The sequence below is a fragment of the Equus asinus genome, chromosome 11, assembly GCF_041296235.1.
Source record: "Equus asinus isolate D_3611 breed Donkey chromosome 11, EquAss-T2T_v2, whole genome shotgun sequence".
NCBI classification, from domain to species: domain Eukaryota; kingdom Metazoa; phylum Chordata; class Mammalia; order Perissodactyla; family Equidae; genus Equus; species Equus asinus.
The window spans coordinates 84103131-84122869 of record NC_091800.1 but is presented as its reverse complement, the minus strand read 5'-3'; the positions used below and the strand labels follow the sequence as shown (position 1 = coordinate 84122869).

Below are 19739 nucleotides of genomic sequence, written 5' to 3'. Positions count from 1 at the left end.
CAGCTGTGTGCCCCGCTTGGCTGGGGCCTGGAGCCATGGGATCCGAGCTCCGTGCAGGACCACTGCAGCCCGTCCTGAGCGGGGATGGTGCTGTTCCTGCTGTGGCTTCCACGGAGGCTGTAGGGACGTAAGTGACAATATTGGATTTCGGGGCGCCCAGAAGGCTGTGGGACGGGCACCTGTGGCCCCTCGTGGCTGCATCTCAAAGGTGTCCCGTGTGGTCGCTGTGCCCAGAAGGTTCCTCTGCTGTTCAAATTCTCCCAGTTGCTCCGACTTGGTGTTTGAAACTCCGCCATTCGAGATTCAACCCTTATGGAAAAGCACTGTCCCCCCAAAGTACCAAGACCTGCCATGCAGACACCTCCCCACTCTCCATGGAAGGTGAAGGAAGACAGGTGTCAGGATGCCCCTCTTCCCCTCAGAAAACCTGGGGCACCCCTGGAGCATCCCGCCATGCTGGGCCCAGGGCGGGGAGGGTAGGAGTGGAACATGCTGCAGGCAAGTCAGGGCGCCTGACTCCCGAGTCCTGAGGGGCATTATTGTTGGGGGGCTGCCAACCCCCTCCCTGGAGCTTCAGAGAACCAGCCTGGTGGGGGGCGGGACAGACTTACCTCAGCCTCTCCCCTGGCCCCCAAATCAGCAGCAATCCTGACCCTGCCTTGACCTTGATGGGCCTGCCTTGACCCTGACGCAGCTGCTGTCCCTCCTCATTTGCACCTCCTGAACTAAGCTCCCTGGGTTCATTGCTCCACTGCTGGCTGCTGCTGCCCCACGGCTCCTGCCACCTGGTGCCTCAGCTGCACTTCCGAGGGCCGGGGTGGGCGTGGGGCAGGGGCTGCCTACAAGTCTGCTTCTGCGAGCAAATGGCCAGGGCTGGCCTGGCTGACCACAGCCCCAGCAGCCACCCAGTCCCGAGAATGCTGGCTCGGCCGGGCAGGTGCGCCCAAGCCTTCCAGGCATGGCCACTGAGTCCCTCCTCGGTCCCAGGCCTCGTGCTGGAAGCTGGGCATTCACCGGGGACAAGGCCTGGCCCCAGTTCCACGGAGCTCACCTTCCAGTACAAGGCAGGGGACGAACACGGGAGGGGTGCTCCACTGCCATGTCTGCTGGGCCCTGGGGGTCCGGGGGAGTCCCCAGGGGCTGTCTCAGTGGGGTGCGAGGCAGAAGCCCGATTTGGGTGGGCTGAGAGAGGACGGCGGGCAACGAGACAGAGACAGCAAATATGGATACATTTTTGGAGGCTTTTTTAAAAGGGGAGCTGAGAAATGTGCCAAGAGCTGAAGGGAGCCGGGTCGCGGGAGACTGCTAAGAAGGGCTCTGGTGCTGATGGGATAGGTCAGAGGACAGGGGACACTGATGCCGCAGCCGAGCAAGGGGAGATGGCTACCTGCCACAGATCACCTGTTTGTTGGGACAGAGACTGATTTCTGAAGAAACCATGCAGCCACGAGAGATGGGTCAAATCCTAATTTCTAGCCTTGGGTTTCACAAGCACTTTTTAGGCTCCTGGATCAGGCTCTGCCCATCCACTGCTCAGCGCCGTCCCTCGGCCCCGGGCCAGAGGTGTGGGCAGGACCCCAGGACCCGCTGGATCATGTGCACTCCAGGGTAGACCAGATGGAGGCCACGGTGAGTGAGAGGTGGCACAGCTCCGGGTGGAGACGGGAGCTGAGCGGCAGCCGGGCTGGGGCCCTGCTCCTCACCTGGCCCCTGTGCTCGCCCGACGGCCCCAAAGCCCGACTCTCAGTGGATCCCCAGCACAGACTGCTGTGGGTTGAATTGTGTCCCCAAAACAATATGTTGCGATCCTGACCCCCAGTGCCTCAGAATGTGACCCCACTTGGGAAACAGAGTCTTTACAGAGGCAATTAAGCTAAAATAGGGTCATCAGTGTGGCCCCTAACCCAGTATGACTGGTGTCCTTATAAAAAGGGGACATTTGACACAGACATGCACAGGGGAACGCCATGGGAAGATGGAGGCAGGTGGGGGTGATGCATCTACAAGCCAGGGAACGCCCAAGGTCGCCAGCTGCACGGGGAGCCGGGGGAGATGCTCCCTCAGAGCCTCCAGGAGGAGCCGACCTGGGACACCTCCATCTTGGACTTCCACCTCCAGGACCGCGGGAGAGTTGGTTCCTGCCCTGTGGCTGCCCCGTCTGTGGTCCCGTCACAGCAGCCCCAGGAGAGGAGCACAGTGAGCGCACAGATGCTGCTGCTCCATTGGGTCCCTGCAGGATGGCCACGTGCGGGCAGGCGGTCTGCTCATCCTTTTATACGCACTGTCTGGACACTAGCTACCTCCTCTCAGCTGTCGTAAGACAACCACAAATGCGGCTACAAATGCCAACAGCGCAGCGAGGTCTCGGGTTCGACACATTTAACGTCAGTGGTCGGTACACAGCCTTCCTTTGCCCCTAACAACATATTTTTTGCTCAACTAGTTTATGAAGATGGAGGAACTGTAATCATTGACGAACAAAACCTAGCTAATTAAAGCATCATCTTTATTTTGATATTTAACTCATATTTTGAGACTATTTATACTAAGTCTTTAAAAAATTCTAGAGGTATTAAAACTGAGATTCTTAAGAGGACATGTTTCTTCTTCATGATCTCAAAAGTCTTCCCTCTCTTTGAATCTTGTAAGAACCAAGCGAACAGGAGCATTGATGGGTGAATTTTTTCAAACTATGATTTTGTGTAACTATTTTAAAGGATAATATATACTCATAATAATACATCCAGGAACCCATATTTCTCATTAAATTAGGACAGCGCCCGTCAGCAGGCCCCTTGGGTGCAAGGCCTGGCTGTTCTGTGGCTTCCCCAGGGTGTCGGGACTTCTCCCGGCAGCGACGGAAGGCTGAGACGGGCCTGGATAATGGGCTGTGGCGCCAGCTGTGAATTTCTCTGGGCACCGAGCAGTAAGCATACACTCAAGATCCGCTGGCTGTGACCACGACAGCTGTCCGCTAATCGTGGGATCGGTGTCTTCAGTGCTACGAGATCTGATGCCGGGTTTCTCAGATTGGGCCTGTCAGGTTGATTAGGACTAATAAAGGTAACTCAACAATGAATTAGAAATTAGCTATCTAATTAAATGTTCCTGAACTATTCCAATAACTCCCAAATAATAAAAATATACAAAGGTAAGCATTTTCCCCAGGGGAGTTAATAGGATTATAACACGTTCGTGGTATCCCCTTAGTGCAAGAAAGGAACCGAGAAATTACGCGTTTCCGAGATTTTTCCTTGAGAGGAGGCTCACCTGTGTGTGGGTGTGGAGGGAGCTGGGACATGATGAAGTGGAACAAACGGTGCGTTCACGTGGACACAGGTGGGTGGTGCTGGGAGCTGACACCTGCTGAGCCTCAAGCCAGGGAGCGATCGCTCGCTTCACGGAGGGCAGCGTGCCCGTCCCAGCTGCTCAGCTATCGTGACCACATGTTCAGGTCACCTGGGGCAGGTGTGGACACTGGACACCACCACACCAGGAGCACTGGGACCCTGGATTCACGGTCCATTTCCCTCCTGTGGCGGCTGCAGCATTGTGTGTTGGCTCCTGGGGTTCGGTCTGTGACAGTCACCCACTCAGCACCTGCTACTCAGTGCTGGCTGCGTGCTTGCTTTGTGGTGTTCCAGGACCAGGAAGAAAGTCCCAAATTTAACACTGCAGTGACACCTGAGGCCTGACCCCATCCCCACCAGAGGTGGAGAGGCCCCTGGGGTGTCGATGCCCGAGCTGAGCATGGTCAGTCCTAGAGGGGACAGTGCTGGCCCCGAAAAGTGATCCAGGGATCTTCAACTTGCCTCCATCCTTGTCACCCCAATCGAGTCAGAATCCCAAGAACTGGGACCTGGCATCAGGTTTTGTGGGGTTTTTTTAGGTTAGAGTTTTCAGACAAGACCAGGAGCTGGAGAGGAGGCAGTGGCCGGCGGGTGGGGAGGCAGATGGCCACCAGAGGGGGAGGTGTGGGCTTGGGGGTGCAGAGCAGCAGGCCCCCGGGAGCCAGGCGGGGCGCACAGAACTCGCTCCCTCTCCATCTTACCGGGGTTGGGTGTGACCAGCAGAGCCCAGGAGGCCCATGCAGGGCTTGGGGGCCTGGATTTGGACAAGAGGCGGGAGAGAAGAATCTGGAGGAATCGCGATGGACGGCGGATGCTGGGTCCCTGAAACGTGGCTGCAGGCTGGGGTCTCGGGCAGGACAGTCAGAGGAACTGGGGGTGGGATGGACAGACGGTGAGGGACCCAAGGCTGAGTCTCCTCTGTGTGGGCCCTCACCCCACACCTGCGGCCTCGGGGTGCAGGGGCCCGGAGCCAGCAGGGCGAGAGGGGGGCAGAGCCTCCCCACCCACGACTCTCAGGGAAGCTGTTCCCACTGCACATTCTCCACTTTATCCCAAACAGAAACGCAGCGTGGGAGCGTTTTACTCTCTCCCTTCCGTGAGCACAAATGTCAGTCCAACTTCTATGATTTTTTTACTTATAAAGAAACTAAACCAGACATTTTTTCTTCTTTATTGCAAGCAGATTCAAATCCCCTGCTTAGATAATCTGCAGAAAAGTCCAATATAACTAATATTGAGTCATTTACCTACAGAAATAAAAGTTAAAAAACGCATACAAAATAAACTTTACAGAAACGTAAGATTTGGTTTAACTCACAATTTAATATTTCAAAGCAGGTTAATGAATTATTATCAATTAAACATTGTTTAGAGGCTGATTTATGATCTTAAATTCACCTATGATATTCAATAATTTAAAAAATAAACTCCAGTATTTATGATGACAATGACTATAGATACCGTCATGTTAAACACACTTTTGAAGATTCTGCTTCATCACATCACATAATGAACGGACATTTTAAACGGCAATGCAGACACGTTATACTTCTGGGTCAGAGATAATATACGTGTATTAAAATTCTGTATATTTCGATAAGGTAAAAAATAAAGCTATATAAACTGATCTTTAGATTTTTTTCTGCAAAAGTAGAATCACACTTTAATAATACTTCCAATGCATCTTCATTAAAGCTTTGTTTATATACAATATCAGAATGATTCTTATCCCCAATTCACCTACTCGCTAGCTTAAAAAAGAAAAAAAGAATGCAATTGCCAACTCACATTTTTCCTGTTTTTAAAGTTACGGATGGGAACCTTCCAAAGAAATGTGGAACGCAAGAAACTGCATACCAAGCTGTTATATTGAGTTGTCAAATAAATCATATTAATTTTGAGATAAAGTATAAGTGGTTACATGAGGTTATTTCTAGTCAGTGCAAAACAGATGAACTTAGTGGTTTTAAAGAAAAAGGCCGGAAAACTCCCTTTAGGCTGCACTGGACATTTGGCTGACGCCCAACAAGTTGAGAATAGTTATAACAGCATACATGACATGTTTCAGTAAAGCTGCAGAATCTCTCCAGGCCAGCCTGTGGGTCTCTGACCCGGTCCCTGCAGAAGCTGCTCCTTTGGGGCCTCCCGAGCGCAGGCCGCCACCCCCAGGGGCTCGCAGGGATACGCCCTTCTGGGTGTCAGTCTGTGTTCACCCTGTCGAGTCAAATGCCCAGGAATGGGTTGTCTGAGTTCTAACAGGAGTTGCCAAGAGAAGGACGGCTTCTTCCAGCTGCCAGGCAGAGGGCCCGCCCGATCCTGGACACATTCGGAGGCCAGCTGCTGCTTTTGGCCACCTGTCCTGAGGGTGGAGCTGCGGGAGGTGTCAGTCGGGGGCTGGGCCTCCTGAAAAGCAGGTGCTCAGGCCAGGGCACCGCAGCCTGGCTCACTCAGCAGCCCCAACGCAAACCTGGGGCTGCCTGCAAAGTCTCCCGAGTACCACCAGGGCGCGTGCCATGCAGGGCCAAGGGCCCCATCTTGCGGGACGTTCCTCCAAGTGTCCCCTGAGAGAGGAGGCAGGGTGCTTGGGGCCCAGGGAACGTGCATGTGTGCACGCTGTGCGTGGGTGTGCGTGTGAGCTGGCACACGTGCCCGCATGTGGCTGTGAGTGGCCGCGGGGCTGAAAGCAGGAGAACGGGACGTGGCTGGGACCCCTGGTGCTTCACGGATGCCCTGCGGCTGTGGGCACGGAGGAGGGGCAGGAACCAAATGTTCGGACCGGGGTGGGGAGTTACGAGTTAATTCGTCACCACCTGCGTCACAAATAAGATTCTCAAAGCTAAGAAAAATGCTTAAAGTTGACGTTCTTTGCTTTAAGTTTAGTTAAATAAATACTAACTACTGTGAGGTGAAAGGTCGCATTAGGTCACACCTGAAACGTCATTTCAGGGGGTTCTTTGTCCCTCGTTTTATTTTCTATCTCACGCCCCGTGTTTATTTCAAATTATCAAGCACAGTCACTTAATTTCCCGAACAGTTTTTTTAGAAGACGTTTTGGAGCGTGGAAGGGTTTAGTGACTTTCACAATGGACTGAATTCTCAGAGGTAAATGGTAACCGTCTCTAAACAGGTGGGAAGAGGACACTGAACCACCAAGCAAGAAGCTTCTATTTTAAGGCCAAAGGATGGAAATCAAAAACAAAACAAAAAGCAGACGAAATAGCAACGATCGGTGAAGAATATGCATAGCAAATTACCGTGCCGTAAACGCGCCTTTCGGCTAATCGCTGCCCCAGAAACACCAAGCGAACAGGCGCAGAGAGTAAGATCAAATCTGAAAGCTCACACTCATCAGATATTGAGACATTCAGCCAAAACTCTCACCAGAATTTAAATATAAAGTGGCCAAAATTTCATCAACGTAAAAAATAAAAGCTTTAAAAACATACTTTAAAAATCAGATATGGTATGTTAACAAATAAACGAATAAAAGAGATATAAACAGCTATGAAAATACTTCAGTGCAAAGGCAATTTTAAGATTTCTAAAAAAATACATTACAAAGAATTTGTTAACTAAAGACACAGAGAACCCGCCCCGATGGGGATCACGTTTATACCCAGAGTAGGTTCTTAAAAACGGCTGTAAAAACGCACGTGCTGCTGTTTGCAGGGATGGCCAAGGGCGGCCACCACACAGAACATGGGACGTGAGTGACAGGAGGACAGGGCGGGGATGGGCGGGCGGGAGAGGAGGACCCTCGGGACGGACACGGCTTCCTCCGGGTCTCCGTCTGACTCAGCCAGGCCTTCCTTCCCCTGGTCTTTGGTTTGGTGTTTACGCTTCACCCTAATTTATCCCAGCTACTCCGTGCTCACGGTTCCTGCTGTCAATTCATCCTCTAGTTCAAACCAACATTTTATAGGGGAAACATTATATGATCAAATTGTGGAACCTGAACTTCCCAAATACCAGCACGAAGACGTGTGAAGCAGCCGCGGTGCGCGCTCACGGTGCCCCAGAGGAGCAGGCCTGTGCCTGCTTCTCCGCTAGCTTCCGGGCGACGCTCTTCCAGAAAGGCATCGGTTGTAACGTGAATCTCAAACTGAAATGTCTTCTTGAAGGACCGTTAAGGCTATGTCAGAGAGGTGGCTTCCACAGAAACACCGGCACAGAGAAGGGACAGGAGCTCAGGACACAGCAGCCGCACACTGGTGTACCCACGCCGGAAAGAGTGGCCAAGCGGAGACCAACAGGAAGCTCAGCACGAGGCGGGCCGGGGCCGCAAGCACGGCCGACGCTACTGCTCACGGAACCTCGGCCCAGCTCCTTCCAGACCCACGTGGGCCTGAGAGAGATTCTGGAAGATGAGCACCGCCGCTGGAGGCCGCCTCTCAAGGAGGATCCCGAAAGGGAGTGACCGTCACAGCAGACGTCTGCCCTGGCACCCTCAGCCCCTGCCCCAAACCCGTGTAGTCACCACTTGCTCACAGCAGGGAGCTCATCCTCGGAGGCGGGGTCAGAGCCCGTCCCAGGAACGCTTCCATGGACAGACTGCCCGCTCCACACGTGGGAACCCGCCTCCCTCCACCGACACGGTGGGGACAGGAAGGGAGGCCTGGGAACACTCAGCAACACCCCGGCACACACAGGCGACACCTCGGCAGGGACAGGACTCCAGTCAGACCCCAGCCTGGGGCTTGGCCAGGCTCTGCGCGGGGCTCTGAACAGAAGAAGCGGTGCGGTCTGTGACACGAGCAGGACGTGGACACATGAGGGCCGGCGTCTGGTCCGGCCAGTGCCAGCAGCAGCGTCGGAGGAGAGAGGGACGCAGAGGCAGGGCCCGTTTGTCCCACCAAGGGTGGGTCACATCTGTGCTTCAAACGACGGTGGGTGCTGTGACCACCTGCAGACGTCCTTCTCGGGTGACGGCCGTAGCGGGGACGATAGAGCGTGGACACAAGACCCCAACACGGGCACAGAGGACCGCTGTGCACTCGGACAGACGTCCCAGGATTGCACCGGTCCTTTCTCCCCGCCCAGCTAAATGCCCGCAGGAAACGTGCGAGGCCACCAGCCCTGCCAGAACCACTACTTGGCGTGGTCCTACCGCCAGCCCACGCTGCCATAGGTCCCCTCACCCCTCCTCCCTCCCTGGGGGCAGGGGACAGCACTCATGTGCACAACGCACGCACGTGTGTGGTTCTTAAAGGCTTGAACTGGTGAGCGTCCATCGGCCAGCCCCCTCGGGCCACGGCAGCAGGGTCCCTGGCTGGGACGGCGATGGCATTGGAGAGAGCAGCCATGGGGGGGGAACTGAGCACTCCCTGCTCTCCCAGCACGTCAGTGTCACCAGATTGGAGTGGGAGCCCGGCCAGTGGCCGAGGGGCTGAGCTCTGCAGAGAGGCAAGGGGGTGAGTTCTGGGAGGTGGTCCTGACGCCACACGCACATGTTCTGTCAGAGAACAGAAAACACAGTCAGTCCCGGGATTCTCCCTGAGACTCCCCCTAGACTGACTGATGCCCCACGGCCACTGCTGTCCTGGGAACTCCAGACTCAGCGCCCAGGTCTTGGACTCCCGTTCTAGGACACCGCTCAGCTGGCACCCACCCCTTCTGAACCACGACACGGGCGTGTCGACCGTGTTCTGGCTGCGAACGTCTCCCATTCTGGGTATCGAGGGAGCAACGTTCCATCGTCGGGGTAAATATGCAAGCTTCCACCCCAGAGGCCCTAGGGACTGAGCTCACGTCCTTTAACGTAACAGTGCTAGACCACCCCCGAGACCAGGGACACATCGTCCTGACGGCCAGTGCATGGTTATCTCTATGCACAGATGAACGCCATCTGTGCACTTCTCATTAACAGTCCACAGAGGCCGGGGATACGGGCTGCACAGAGCTCACGTGAACAGGCGGGGGGGACGGGAGGAAGCCGGACGGAGAAATCTCGCTAAAGGAACAGCCGTGCCTGAGCACGCCTGCTTCTCGAGAGAGGGTGGGCGTGTGGGTCAGAGGGCCCTGGACAGTGGGTCCTGCTCGGGCTGCGCTGTGGATGCGGCTGCGTCTCCTCGCCATGTCTGCAGGCAGACGCGGCTCCACATTTTGGCTGATGGACAGCAGTGGATCCACACCAGGCACCTGCCCGGCCCAAGCTCGATGCCAATCAGGCAACATTCTATTTTCTATTTCCAAATACGGTCTTTCCTGACGGGCCTTTCACGTGAAGCTGTTTCCACCACCAATGACGAGGAAGGAGCTTTTACTGCACAGCAAACGCCGCGCAAGCGAGAGCACGACTGTGTGTGCAACACTCGCCCCGGCACACGGAAATGTGGCAGGACATGCGCACATGGACGTGTGGGTGTGCGTGTGTGCAATACATAACCATATGCAGTCCAGCCACGCTCAGGCAGGCCACTTACCTGGGGCAGAAATATCTGTGTAAAAACATTTCTTTTTTGTCACCATGAACCTTTGTTATCAAAATGGCACAGCACAGCAAAACTTTGGAGGAAAAACAGACAGCCCGATGGGCTCACAGCACACCGGGGGGCCGCCTGCGGCACGGACCCGTTACCTATCCTGGGGCTAATCCCGCCTCGGCCGCGGCAAGAAGTCCCTCAGGAGTGGCCTGGCGGCGCTCGGCGCGGCGTCCACCGATGCTGTGAGTTTCTCGCTCTTCTGCAAGGCGAGGAGAAACACTGAGAGGCTGCTGCCTGGACCCCTGAGCACGGCTCCTGGCCCCGGCAAAGCCAGCCGCACAGCTGACATGGGCCAGCGCCCACCCGCGAGTGCGACCGGCCTGGCCCTCAGAGTGGGGAGCCTGTGCACGACTCGGGAATGGGGCCAGCGGGCTCTCAGGGCGGCTGCCTCCCAGGCTCCCGGAAAGAGTTGGCCCCAGGGCAGGGGGAGGGCAAGACCGGCGGGCAGGAGAGCGGGGCCCAGTGTGGCACTGTGGAGCCTCAGCACGGGCTGCAGCTGGAAGGGCCGCCTGATGGGGCTGTTCCCATGAGCACAGGAAGCGCTTCCAGAACCCTGAGGCTAAAATCCTGCCCCCCTCACCTGAAAGCTTCCTGAGAGGCACTGAGCAGACAGCTGTGCTCCCCCAGAGCACCAAGGCCCCCAGGAGCAACTGTGCACCTGCCATCCCTGTGCCTTTGACCCTGTCCCTGTGCACCTGCCCGTCCCTGTCCTTCTGGCTCCGTCCCTCTCTGTGCACCTGCTATCCCCGTGCCTCTTTCCCTCTGTCCCTGTGTGCCTGCTCATCTTTGTCCTGTCCCTCTCTGTGCCTGCCCATCCCTGTCCTTCTGTCTCTCTCTCTGTGTGTGCCTGCCCGTCCTTGTCCCTCGGCCCCGTCTCCAGTCAAGTAGAAGTGTCCTGGCCTGAGCCTGGAACCCTGAAGGTTCGGGTGTCAGTGCTGCAGGCAACATGGCCAGCGTCTGAGCACTAAGATTTTCTAGTCAAGCTGCACTAGTTTCTCAGTAACAAGGAGAAGGGAACTTTAAGAGTTGTGAATTGCAGAACGTCGTCTGGCGAAGAGAGGATGAACTAACCTAGTGATGGGGTTGTTGCCTTTGCAGGACAGAATCACATATAATTAAGTTATATGTAAAAATAAACATAGATAGGTACAGATAAATCTATAAATACATATATATAAGCTGTATATATGTGCACATATACACACACGTATATCTATGAAACCTGGTGTCTGTGATGTTTTTCTTTTTCATAGACCAGATTGAAAGAAAAAACCATCCATTTGAAGTACAATACATTCCACATAAGGACGAGTCAAATGTTTGTTCCTCCAAAGTTTTGCAAAGTCCGCGTGGTTTTACAGCAACAAGAGTGCCCCCCGTGCGTGCCAGGAGCGTGCTGGCTGCAGGGACCTGTGTGAAGGTGTGGCAATACCTGTGGGGTCACACCCTGTGGCCACGGACACCACACGGCGCTCAGGGACGCCCTGCTCCCAGCAGCCCGAGTCTCGCTTCTGCAGAGGTTCAGAAGCAAGTCAACTCTTAATAACCCGCATCCATAGTTATGTCTTTATTTTTAGCCCAGAGTTGCAGGATTTAATCAATTTCATAAGCACCTCCTGTGACTTACTGAAGTGTTCCTGATAATTTCATCCGAAATATTTTCAAGTATGTAAACAGTGAGATGAAATTACGTAATTTATTCTAACAAACTCTGATGGCACCAGATTAGAAAAACCTTGATTGTCAATAATTACTTGAACTTAAAAAATGTACCATCCTGTTAGTTAAAAAACGGTGTTTAAAATGTATAGAAGACGAACTGTTAGTAAAAGAAAAAACGCCTTTTTCTCGCTTTCGGCATTTTCCTATTAAGCAAGCTGCGCTGGTAAAACAGAAATGGCCACTACAGCTATTTACAGCAAAGTAGGCTTTTCTGACAACAAGCAGCTTTAAAAAAAAGTTAAAAGGGAATTTGGTAAAACATCTGACCCTAAACACGCCCCTCCCTGCTCCGTCCAGTTTGAGGGGCAGCCCTGGTCTGGCCTTTTCTGCAAAGCTCTGCGGCCTCCCTGTCCTTGTCTGCAGAAGGGGCGTGAGAGGCCGGTGCGAGCCTCCCGTCTACCTGCTGCGGGCTGCGGAGAGAAGGTGGCACGGAGGGGGCCACAGGGCCGAGCAAGAGCCACACCCACGCCTTCGCGTGTGGGACCCCCTGCACACCAGCAGGAGCCTAGTGGCCACAGCTGCACATACTCTGCAGCATCTGATGAAGATGGGCCGTGCTGGGCCTGGGACCGGATACTTCCAATGGATGCTGGAAGACAAACCCGGTTCAGGGCACTGAGAGAAGACACACGTGCATCTCAGGATGCAAGTTACCAACGTTTCCCGGAGCAGCGGTTGCGAGAACCGACAGGAGATGTAAACACCGGAGCCCTCGGAAATAAGTCAGCCCTCGGCTGTCCTGAGCCTAAATCCCAAACATGCAAAAAGACAGAGACGCATCACCTTGTCCGTCAGAAATTCAGACTGCTGGAAGTCTGAGAGAGCATAAAGATGGTGGACTGCTCGACAGAAAGGCACTGGTTCCTAGTCTGCCAGTCCAGGGTGGAGGGGCCATGCACGTCAGAGAAGGTGGCAGTGTTATTAGCAAAGAGCCGAGGACAAGGCACGAGGAAGGGAAGAGAGAAAGAAAAGGCGGTGAGTCTGGTTAAACGCCAACAACGCCTAGACCTCAGCGCTGTCCCTGTCGCGCTCAGTCCCCGGCACGGCGGGCAGGACCACGGGCTGGACCTAATGTCTCCTCCCTCCCAGCAGGCCCCGCCAGGGAGAGCTCCTTCTGCACTCTCACGCCCTGGGTGCCTGCACTTCACCCCGGCTGCATGTCTCCCCCTGTCACAGGTGGCGGGTTTAAAGGCGATGACTTCAGATGGTCGGCAGTGAAATCGTGTGTGTGCTCTTTCACTAACCCGTGTGAGTTTTTGTCAGCACTGACTTGGCAAATGTGGGGACACAAAGGAGGGAGTCATTAGGATCTGGGGGCGCTGGGTTTGATATTCTTAATGAGCATGTGCGTTCTCGCCAACCCACATCCTGTTCAATGGCTGGGGCCGGTGGAGGTAGGGTGAAGGCTGTCCCCAGGCCTACCCCACCCCAGGGGAGGGCTGCCTGTTCCATCCCAAACTCGGCTAAGGGCACTTGGGGACCAGACCAGGGGGCCATCTGGGTCCTCCCGAGTGGCTCAGCTGGTCCCAGGACTTATAAGTGTTGTCTTCTGTCTGAATCGTCCTTCCACCGCTCCACCCCGCCAGGCACCACCCTCTGTGCTCTACAGGCTGGCTGCGGCTTCCGCCCTCTCACCAGGCTCCCCGCTGGCTCCTCACTGTGGCTCTGCACCTCCATGGGCAAGTCTCAGGGCAGGGGGGCGAGGGGACAGGCGTGCCCTCCCTGAGGTCATGGGGGCCAGGGGACCGGGCTGTGCCCTCCTGAGGTCTCCGGGGCTTGGGGACGAGGGCGTGCCCTCCCAGAGGTCATGGGGGCCAGGGAACGGGGGTGTGCCCTCCCTGAGGTCAGGGGAGTGAGGGGATGGGAGCGTGCCTCCCCGAGAACCCTGGGAGGGCCAGAGTGGTTTCAGGAAGCTCCGAGTGACATCTCCTGGTGTCCTACGCCAGGGTGAGAGCTTTGCATGTGTCACTTCTTTCCTGAATCCAGAATTCAGCCTGTCGGCCTCAGTTTGGGAGTGTGGAATATAAGCAGCCTCCAAGTTACCAGCATTTCCTCATATAAATGCTAAAGTTTAGAGCCAAATTCACCATCCCTAAAAATAATGCAATTTTACCTTCAAAGTAAGGATTACTTTAAAAAGCTTTTTTACATTCACACAAAATAAAGTGTCTTTTGTACTGGCTTAATCTTTCTTAATCTTTGTCTTCTTTCAGCCGACCAGCTGTTTAGGTCTAACATCACTTGTCTTGACTTCACCTTCGTTACTGTTTAAAACCACGTATCGTCGTGGGATTTGGTAGAATGCCTGGACTGGTCATATTTCCACACCCAGGCCCTCCAGGCTACCCTTCGTAACGATGACATCCCACTCGCAACCCTGGGAGCGGCCGGGTACCTGGACCCTCTCGGTGGCGCTGGGCCACAGCTGCCGGCACAGGACCTTCTTGAGAACATCGGGGAGGAGGCTGACGGTGATGAGCAGGACGATGGCCAGCCAGGCAGGGCCGCTGGACAACATCTGTATGAACACGTAGTACATCCTTTGATAATTGAGGAACGGCCTGGAGCGTCGAGAGAGAAGAAAACCAAGACAACAGCAGGTCAGAAACCCTCAGAGCGCTGACACCCTGGTCTCTGCTTTCTCAGCGTGCAGGATGCGCACGCTGGGTCTGGCAGTTTCTGCTTTTGTCACCGACAGTCACTGGGCAAGCCATTCAGCTCCCTACTTCGAATTAATCATATAAACACCGGCATGCAGTGCTTCCCCATAAGGCTGGGGTGCTGTGAACGGGAAAGAGGACATGATTCCATGCAGTCACCCCAAAGAAAAGAAGCCCTGACGTTCACTTTCAGAACAGTAAGAAAGACGTAAAAAGATTAAAACAGGTGACATTTTTGTATCTCAGAATCACGACCTGATGAATGGCTATTGACAGGGAGCAGAGTCACGTGGGTTCTGATCAGCCGATCTAGTGAACTGCCTAAAGCTTATGCCACAAAACATGTAAACCTGTTCTATAAAAATACAGAGCGTGAAATGACTTCCCTGCCGGGTGAATCTGTACATCAAAGAAAATATCTATACTGTCCAACTTGAGTTACAGTTTCACGATTCCTAAACCCCACGGCCCAGGAGCTGGTCAGAGACGTCTTCAGGACGAAACCTTCCTCTCACACGCCACAGCTTTGGGACGTCCACCCCGACCTCAGGGCTCCTGAGGAGCAGGCTTGCGGCAAACCCAGGGAAAGCCCGTCTTGTGCTGTGCGTCCAGGTCTCAGAGCACAAGCAATGCACAGCTTTGGCCACTAGAGGCCAGCAATGGACCGAGAGGCTGGCGGACAGCAGCAACCGCCAGCACCGCGGGGCAGTGACTGACCAGAGAGCCCTCCTCCCCATCCTCGGGGGTCACCTACGTGTCCCAGGAGCTGTGCTCACTACTGGACATGCAGAGTGGTGACGGCACGGCTTCGGGCCTCACGTCCAGCCAGGCCTGGGGCCAGGCCAGCACACCCAGTGGAAGGGGGCGCTCCCTCCCAGGTCAGGGCCCCTGGGCCCTGCTCAGGAAACGCTCCGTCTTATGGGGAGGCGGGAACGTCAATAGGAGAATTATAGGAAAATGCGGTCTGTGCTGTGACAGAAGCAGGAACAAATGCTTAGGGCCTGAGGCGGAACTGCCTCGCCCGTGAGGTGTCCAGGGAAGCACCAAAGATGACGAACCACCAGGTTTTGAAGGAAGAATAAGAGCTCATCAGGTAGGCTCGCTGGACAGGACATTCTGGGCAGAAGCAACGTGCTTGTGAGGGTACCAGAACAGAAGCCGGATGCGGCCACTTTCCAGCCCTCGCAGACCTGGCTTTCTTGACTCTTTACTGCAAATCTCTAAGCCGGCTGTCCTGCTCACCTTCCACCCACAAGTTCACTTTCAGCGTGGCAGCCACAGTAGTCTTTTGAAAGAGCAGCAGACTTGCTGCTCCTCCGCCAAACCCTTGATGGCCTCCCACCGGCGCTGGGGTCGAGGTCCTCCATGGCCGACAGGCCCAGAGCGGCCTGCCCCTGCTTACTTCTCCAGCTGGACCCAGGCCGCTCTCTGGTCAGGGGGGGACTTCCTCCCGCCTGCCAGGCCCTGCCTCAGGGCTTCTGCTCTGTGGCTCCCCTCCTTAGGGGCGGGGCTTTATGTGGAGTCAGACTGCCTCGGCCTGAGGCTGGCCCCCCGCGAACCCACTATGTCCATCCTATCACTCCTATGTAGAGAACGTGGTGGTGGGGAGACTGAATGAGACGCGAGCCAGCAAACACAGAGCTTGCACCTCCTTGTGGGAAGCATTTAAGAAGTGTGACCTGCTCTTATGATGACGGTGATTTTTTCCCCAGGTTTCAGTTCCAAAATAACTTTTTTGAGAAGACTTCTCTGACCTTCGATCTGAAACAGGACCCTGGCTAGCCTCTTGGGTCTGTCCCCACTTGTCACAGCCTAATTACTTATTACCCAGCGCATCTCCCCACCGAGAAGGTGGGAGCAAAGGAGCAGGGACCACAGGCGCCTGGATCCCCTGCGGGCCCCCCGGGCCCTGGCACGATGCCTCGCACGCAGGACTGAGGTTGTACAGAAGACGCATTCTGAGCCCTTGATGAAAGATACTGCAGGACTACGAAGGTGATAACGACGACGGGAGACTTCTGGAACGCATACCAGATAATCCCTCCCCAGAGGAGGGAGAAAACAACATAGAAGAGCAGGGACCCCCAGAGGACGAAGTGGTTTATCCACGTCCAGTAGTGCGTGTCCAGCGCCAGCTGAAAGGAAGAAGACAGCGAGTCAGTGCCGTCACCGAGGCGTGTCAGTGTGAGCCCTGACGACCGCGAAAGCCAGCCAGAAAACGAGAAAACAAACTGCCACGTCTTAATTTTAGCCCAAATGCCGACATGAGACCGTTTAGGAAAACCAAAACCTTCGACGTCCAGTGGAGAAAAAGAACGTGTGACGTCACAGCCTCTTAATCACAACACTCCAAGTGACTCTCGCCCAGGTCCCTGGGAAACGCACCTGGGATGCGCTTCTCTGTTTGGAGGACTCGGGGCAACAGCTCAGCCGGTTGGCTGTGTTACCACTGAGGAAAGGACTTCTGCAGTTTCTTTGTGTCCCCTTTTAAGACTCAGGTTGATAGCTTTTGGGACTTTCATAATGATATCCCATACAGAATTTGACTCGACTTGAAAAAGAGCTGAATTTCCCACAACACGTTAATTTGCTTCAATTAAAGTATACTTTGACTATACTGGGGGTGAGGCTGCTGGCTATTTAAGAGAATTCTCATCTGAATCCTTTTATAAAGAAGAGGCTCATTCTTGCATTTTCCTCCTGAGTAATTCTGGCAGTTCACACACCCGATTGCCTGGTGCTGAGTCTGCTCTTGGCCCATTTAAACAGCGGGAGGACGGCCCCCGACAGTCTGGGAGCTCGCCTGGGCTGCGTGCTGGGTGTGGATTTGTAAATCGGGATGGATTTATAATTCAGTTCACAGACAGGAGGCCTCTCATGGCCGGGGCACCTGGGGCCGAAGGAGAAGCATCACCGAGCGAGAACGTACCTTCAGTGTGACCGTAAACATCATCACTGTGAACACCAGCGTCCCGAAGGTCCAGTTCCCAAATACCTGGGGGGAAGACAGTCCAAGGAGACTCTGGTTAACACGTAATTTCCCCTTTCACACTCAAAACAAGAGTGAGAGAGAACACAGCTCTCTGTTCCTTGTGCCCACACCACAACCCCGAAGACACAGGGACCACAATCTGTTGCACCCGGGGGCGCACGAGGCCCTGAGGTTCCTGGCATCATCTCTGGGGCCAGGCCAGGGATTGAGCGGGGCTCAGCGCCACCCTACATGGACCGTGCTGTCGCCCTGGCGGGCCCCCGCAGGGCTCTCAGCAAACGTCAGTCCCCACGACACAAAGCGAGAGCACAGACGACGCCTGAGGCAGCTGTGACTGACAACACGCACGAGGCTGACTCTTCTCTTAGGCTTCGCGCAGGAGAGCCGTTCACCCATGAGCAGCTCCACGCCCCCCGCACGGCCAAGGATAAACGCAGCCGCGTTCGCGTCCACGCTCTTTCGAACTCCACTCCACCCCCGCCTGCTCTGAAGCAAAGCCAGAACATTGCCCTAGTGGGCGAGAGAGAAAACACCCACGTCACGAATGGGCAGCCTGAGAACGACGACCTCACAGCAAGGCGGTCACGGGAGAGGAAGAAGTGAAGACGGGACAGCTGCGCGGAGGCCCCAGCGGCCGGTGTGATGGCCAGAACCACAGACACGCCACAGCCCCAGGGAAGAGGACGTGGCCAGGGGAGACGACCACGAGCTCCGGGGCTCCGTTCCCTCTGAGGATGCGGCAGGACGCAGGGGCCGGCGTGTGGAGGAAGCACGAGGGAGGTCAGGAAACGACACGCTTCTCAACCACAGACAAGGACACAGCAAGGAAATCCCTGTACTTGACGCTCCTTCTCTTGGGGACAAATCAGTCCCCTGGAATTCTGTTCCACAGAGTTAGTTTCCGCGAGATGCTACACTACCTAAGAATTGACCCGTTCCTGGTCTGTCGGATTCTGTGAACTATGCCTCTCAGGAAACATTCCTTGGCTTCTTTAAAAGAAAATAGTTTTATTTCAGAAAGAATGAAAACGCCCCCGTCCAGTAACACACATGGGCCTCAGCTGTAACTTCTACGGGTGGGCAGCACCGGGCACAACCATCTGGAGTCTGGAACCGGCAATTCTGGTCAGAGCCCCGGGCGACGCTGCCACATCGCTCTGCCTTCACCTGTCCTTTCGGGGAGCTGCTCCCGGCTCTCTGGTCAAGGCAACGTCTCTGAAAATGTCCTCTTCATCTCCCAAATCACTTTAAGGGAGCCCTCCGGCGAGTCGCTAATAATTTCTTAAAACTTTCTACTATTTCCATGGATCGTGGGAGTGACACCAATCCCCTCTCTCAAAGGGCTGTCCAGAGGGACGGTTTCTGTCCAAGTGGCGTCAGTTCCCCACCCACCACGGAGCCCTGGTCTGACGGCCTCTTGGGACTCTCCTCTCCACTGAGAACGTGACTGACTTTCAGCCTCATTCAGGTCACAATGAGAACTCCGGGAGGGCTCTGGGGCCTCAGCTCCACTGGACCTGCGTTCACGGCCTCCCCTCACACTTGGCCCTCTCCTCTGAGCATCGCCATCTTGCAGGAGATCTTCCTGCTCACAGATGCCCTGAAACCCAGGCCCACTTAATTTTTAAAGGTAAAGATGCTCCTCCACAAACATAACTTGTGTTTCCTCAGAATTGGTCATGGCCACACCGACTCCCTTCCCTTGGGCGCTGGCCCCTCGCAGCTCCCGAGCCCCCGGCATGCTGTTCTCGCCGGCAGGCTGTGGCTCGTGTCTCAGCCGTCTCGACGCTTCCTACCTCTGTCACAACATGCTCCAAACTCCCACGTGTTCACCTAGGAACATCTTTCTGTGCGACTGTAATAAAATAATTACTGCCTTAGTATTCTCATCTGTGGCATCGAAATGAGAAACAACCATGGCTCGTGACGTCTGGGCAGAAAATGCTCCATAAGCGAACTTCTCTTTTAAAAACATTATCAACGGTTCTCTTATTCCCTCAACGCTAATTAACGTGACTGTAAACATTCCCGTAGGATGCCTGCGGTCTTTAAAGGGAGGGGTCCTCCTGTACTGACCATCAACAGAATCTAAACGGCCCCACCAGGAGATGCGACCTTGTTTGGAAGGGATGCTCTCAGAAAGTGATGATAATGTAACCACCAAACTGCCCGCTGCTCAGGAACCCAGGGTGCCACCAGGCACCCGAGGCGGCCCCTTGCCTTACTCCAGTTCTGCAGGTTTATCCAATTACTGCAGAATCGGCCTACGATGCCATTTCTAGTTTTGTGAGTGACCTAACACTCTTTTCCCCCAACGCAACTGAGAATCTAAGAATTGACAATCCCGAATGAGAAGGCTCATCCGGAGACACTGAGGCATGGCGTCACTCCAGCCTCCTGGGCCCCTGTCCACCTAGTGATCTGGAACACAAACGTCTGCCCTGGGCCGTCACGGCGCTGGCTCCAGGAGGGTCCCTTCTCTAGCTCTCATGACTCCGAGGCTTTAGTTTCTCCAGCGTCTACAGAGCGTTAC

The 19739-nt window shown here is 54.8% G+C and overlaps 1 protein-coding gene across 7 annotated transcripts in view; it reads right to left on the bottom strand.

Annotated features, from left to right (window-relative positions):
* Positions 1–4507: 4507 nt before the first annotated feature.
* ATP11A (ATPase phospholipid transporting 11A) overlaps positions 4508–19739 on the bottom strand; it is a 155096-nt gene continuing 139864 nt past the window's right edge. For 3 of the 7 annotated variants that reach the window (XM_044779673.2, XM_070520162.1, XM_070520167.1), the window contains 4 exons: positions 17144–17209; positions 16246–16349; positions 13950–14115; positions 4508–8802 (listed from right to left, as the gene is read on the bottom strand). In XM_044779673.2, coding sequence (XP_044635608.1) covers positions 8554–8802; positions 13950–14115; positions 16246–16349; positions 17144–17209 — 585 coding nt within the window. In that variant the 3' untranslated portion in view covers positions 4508–8553. Of the gene's footprint in view, positions 8803–9920; positions 10032–12337; positions 12424–13949; positions 14116–16245; positions 16350–17143; positions 17210–19739 lie in introns of those variants that run through there. The other 4 variants (XM_070520165.1, XM_070520164.1, XM_070520163.1 and 1 more) reach the window with 4 other exon arrangements.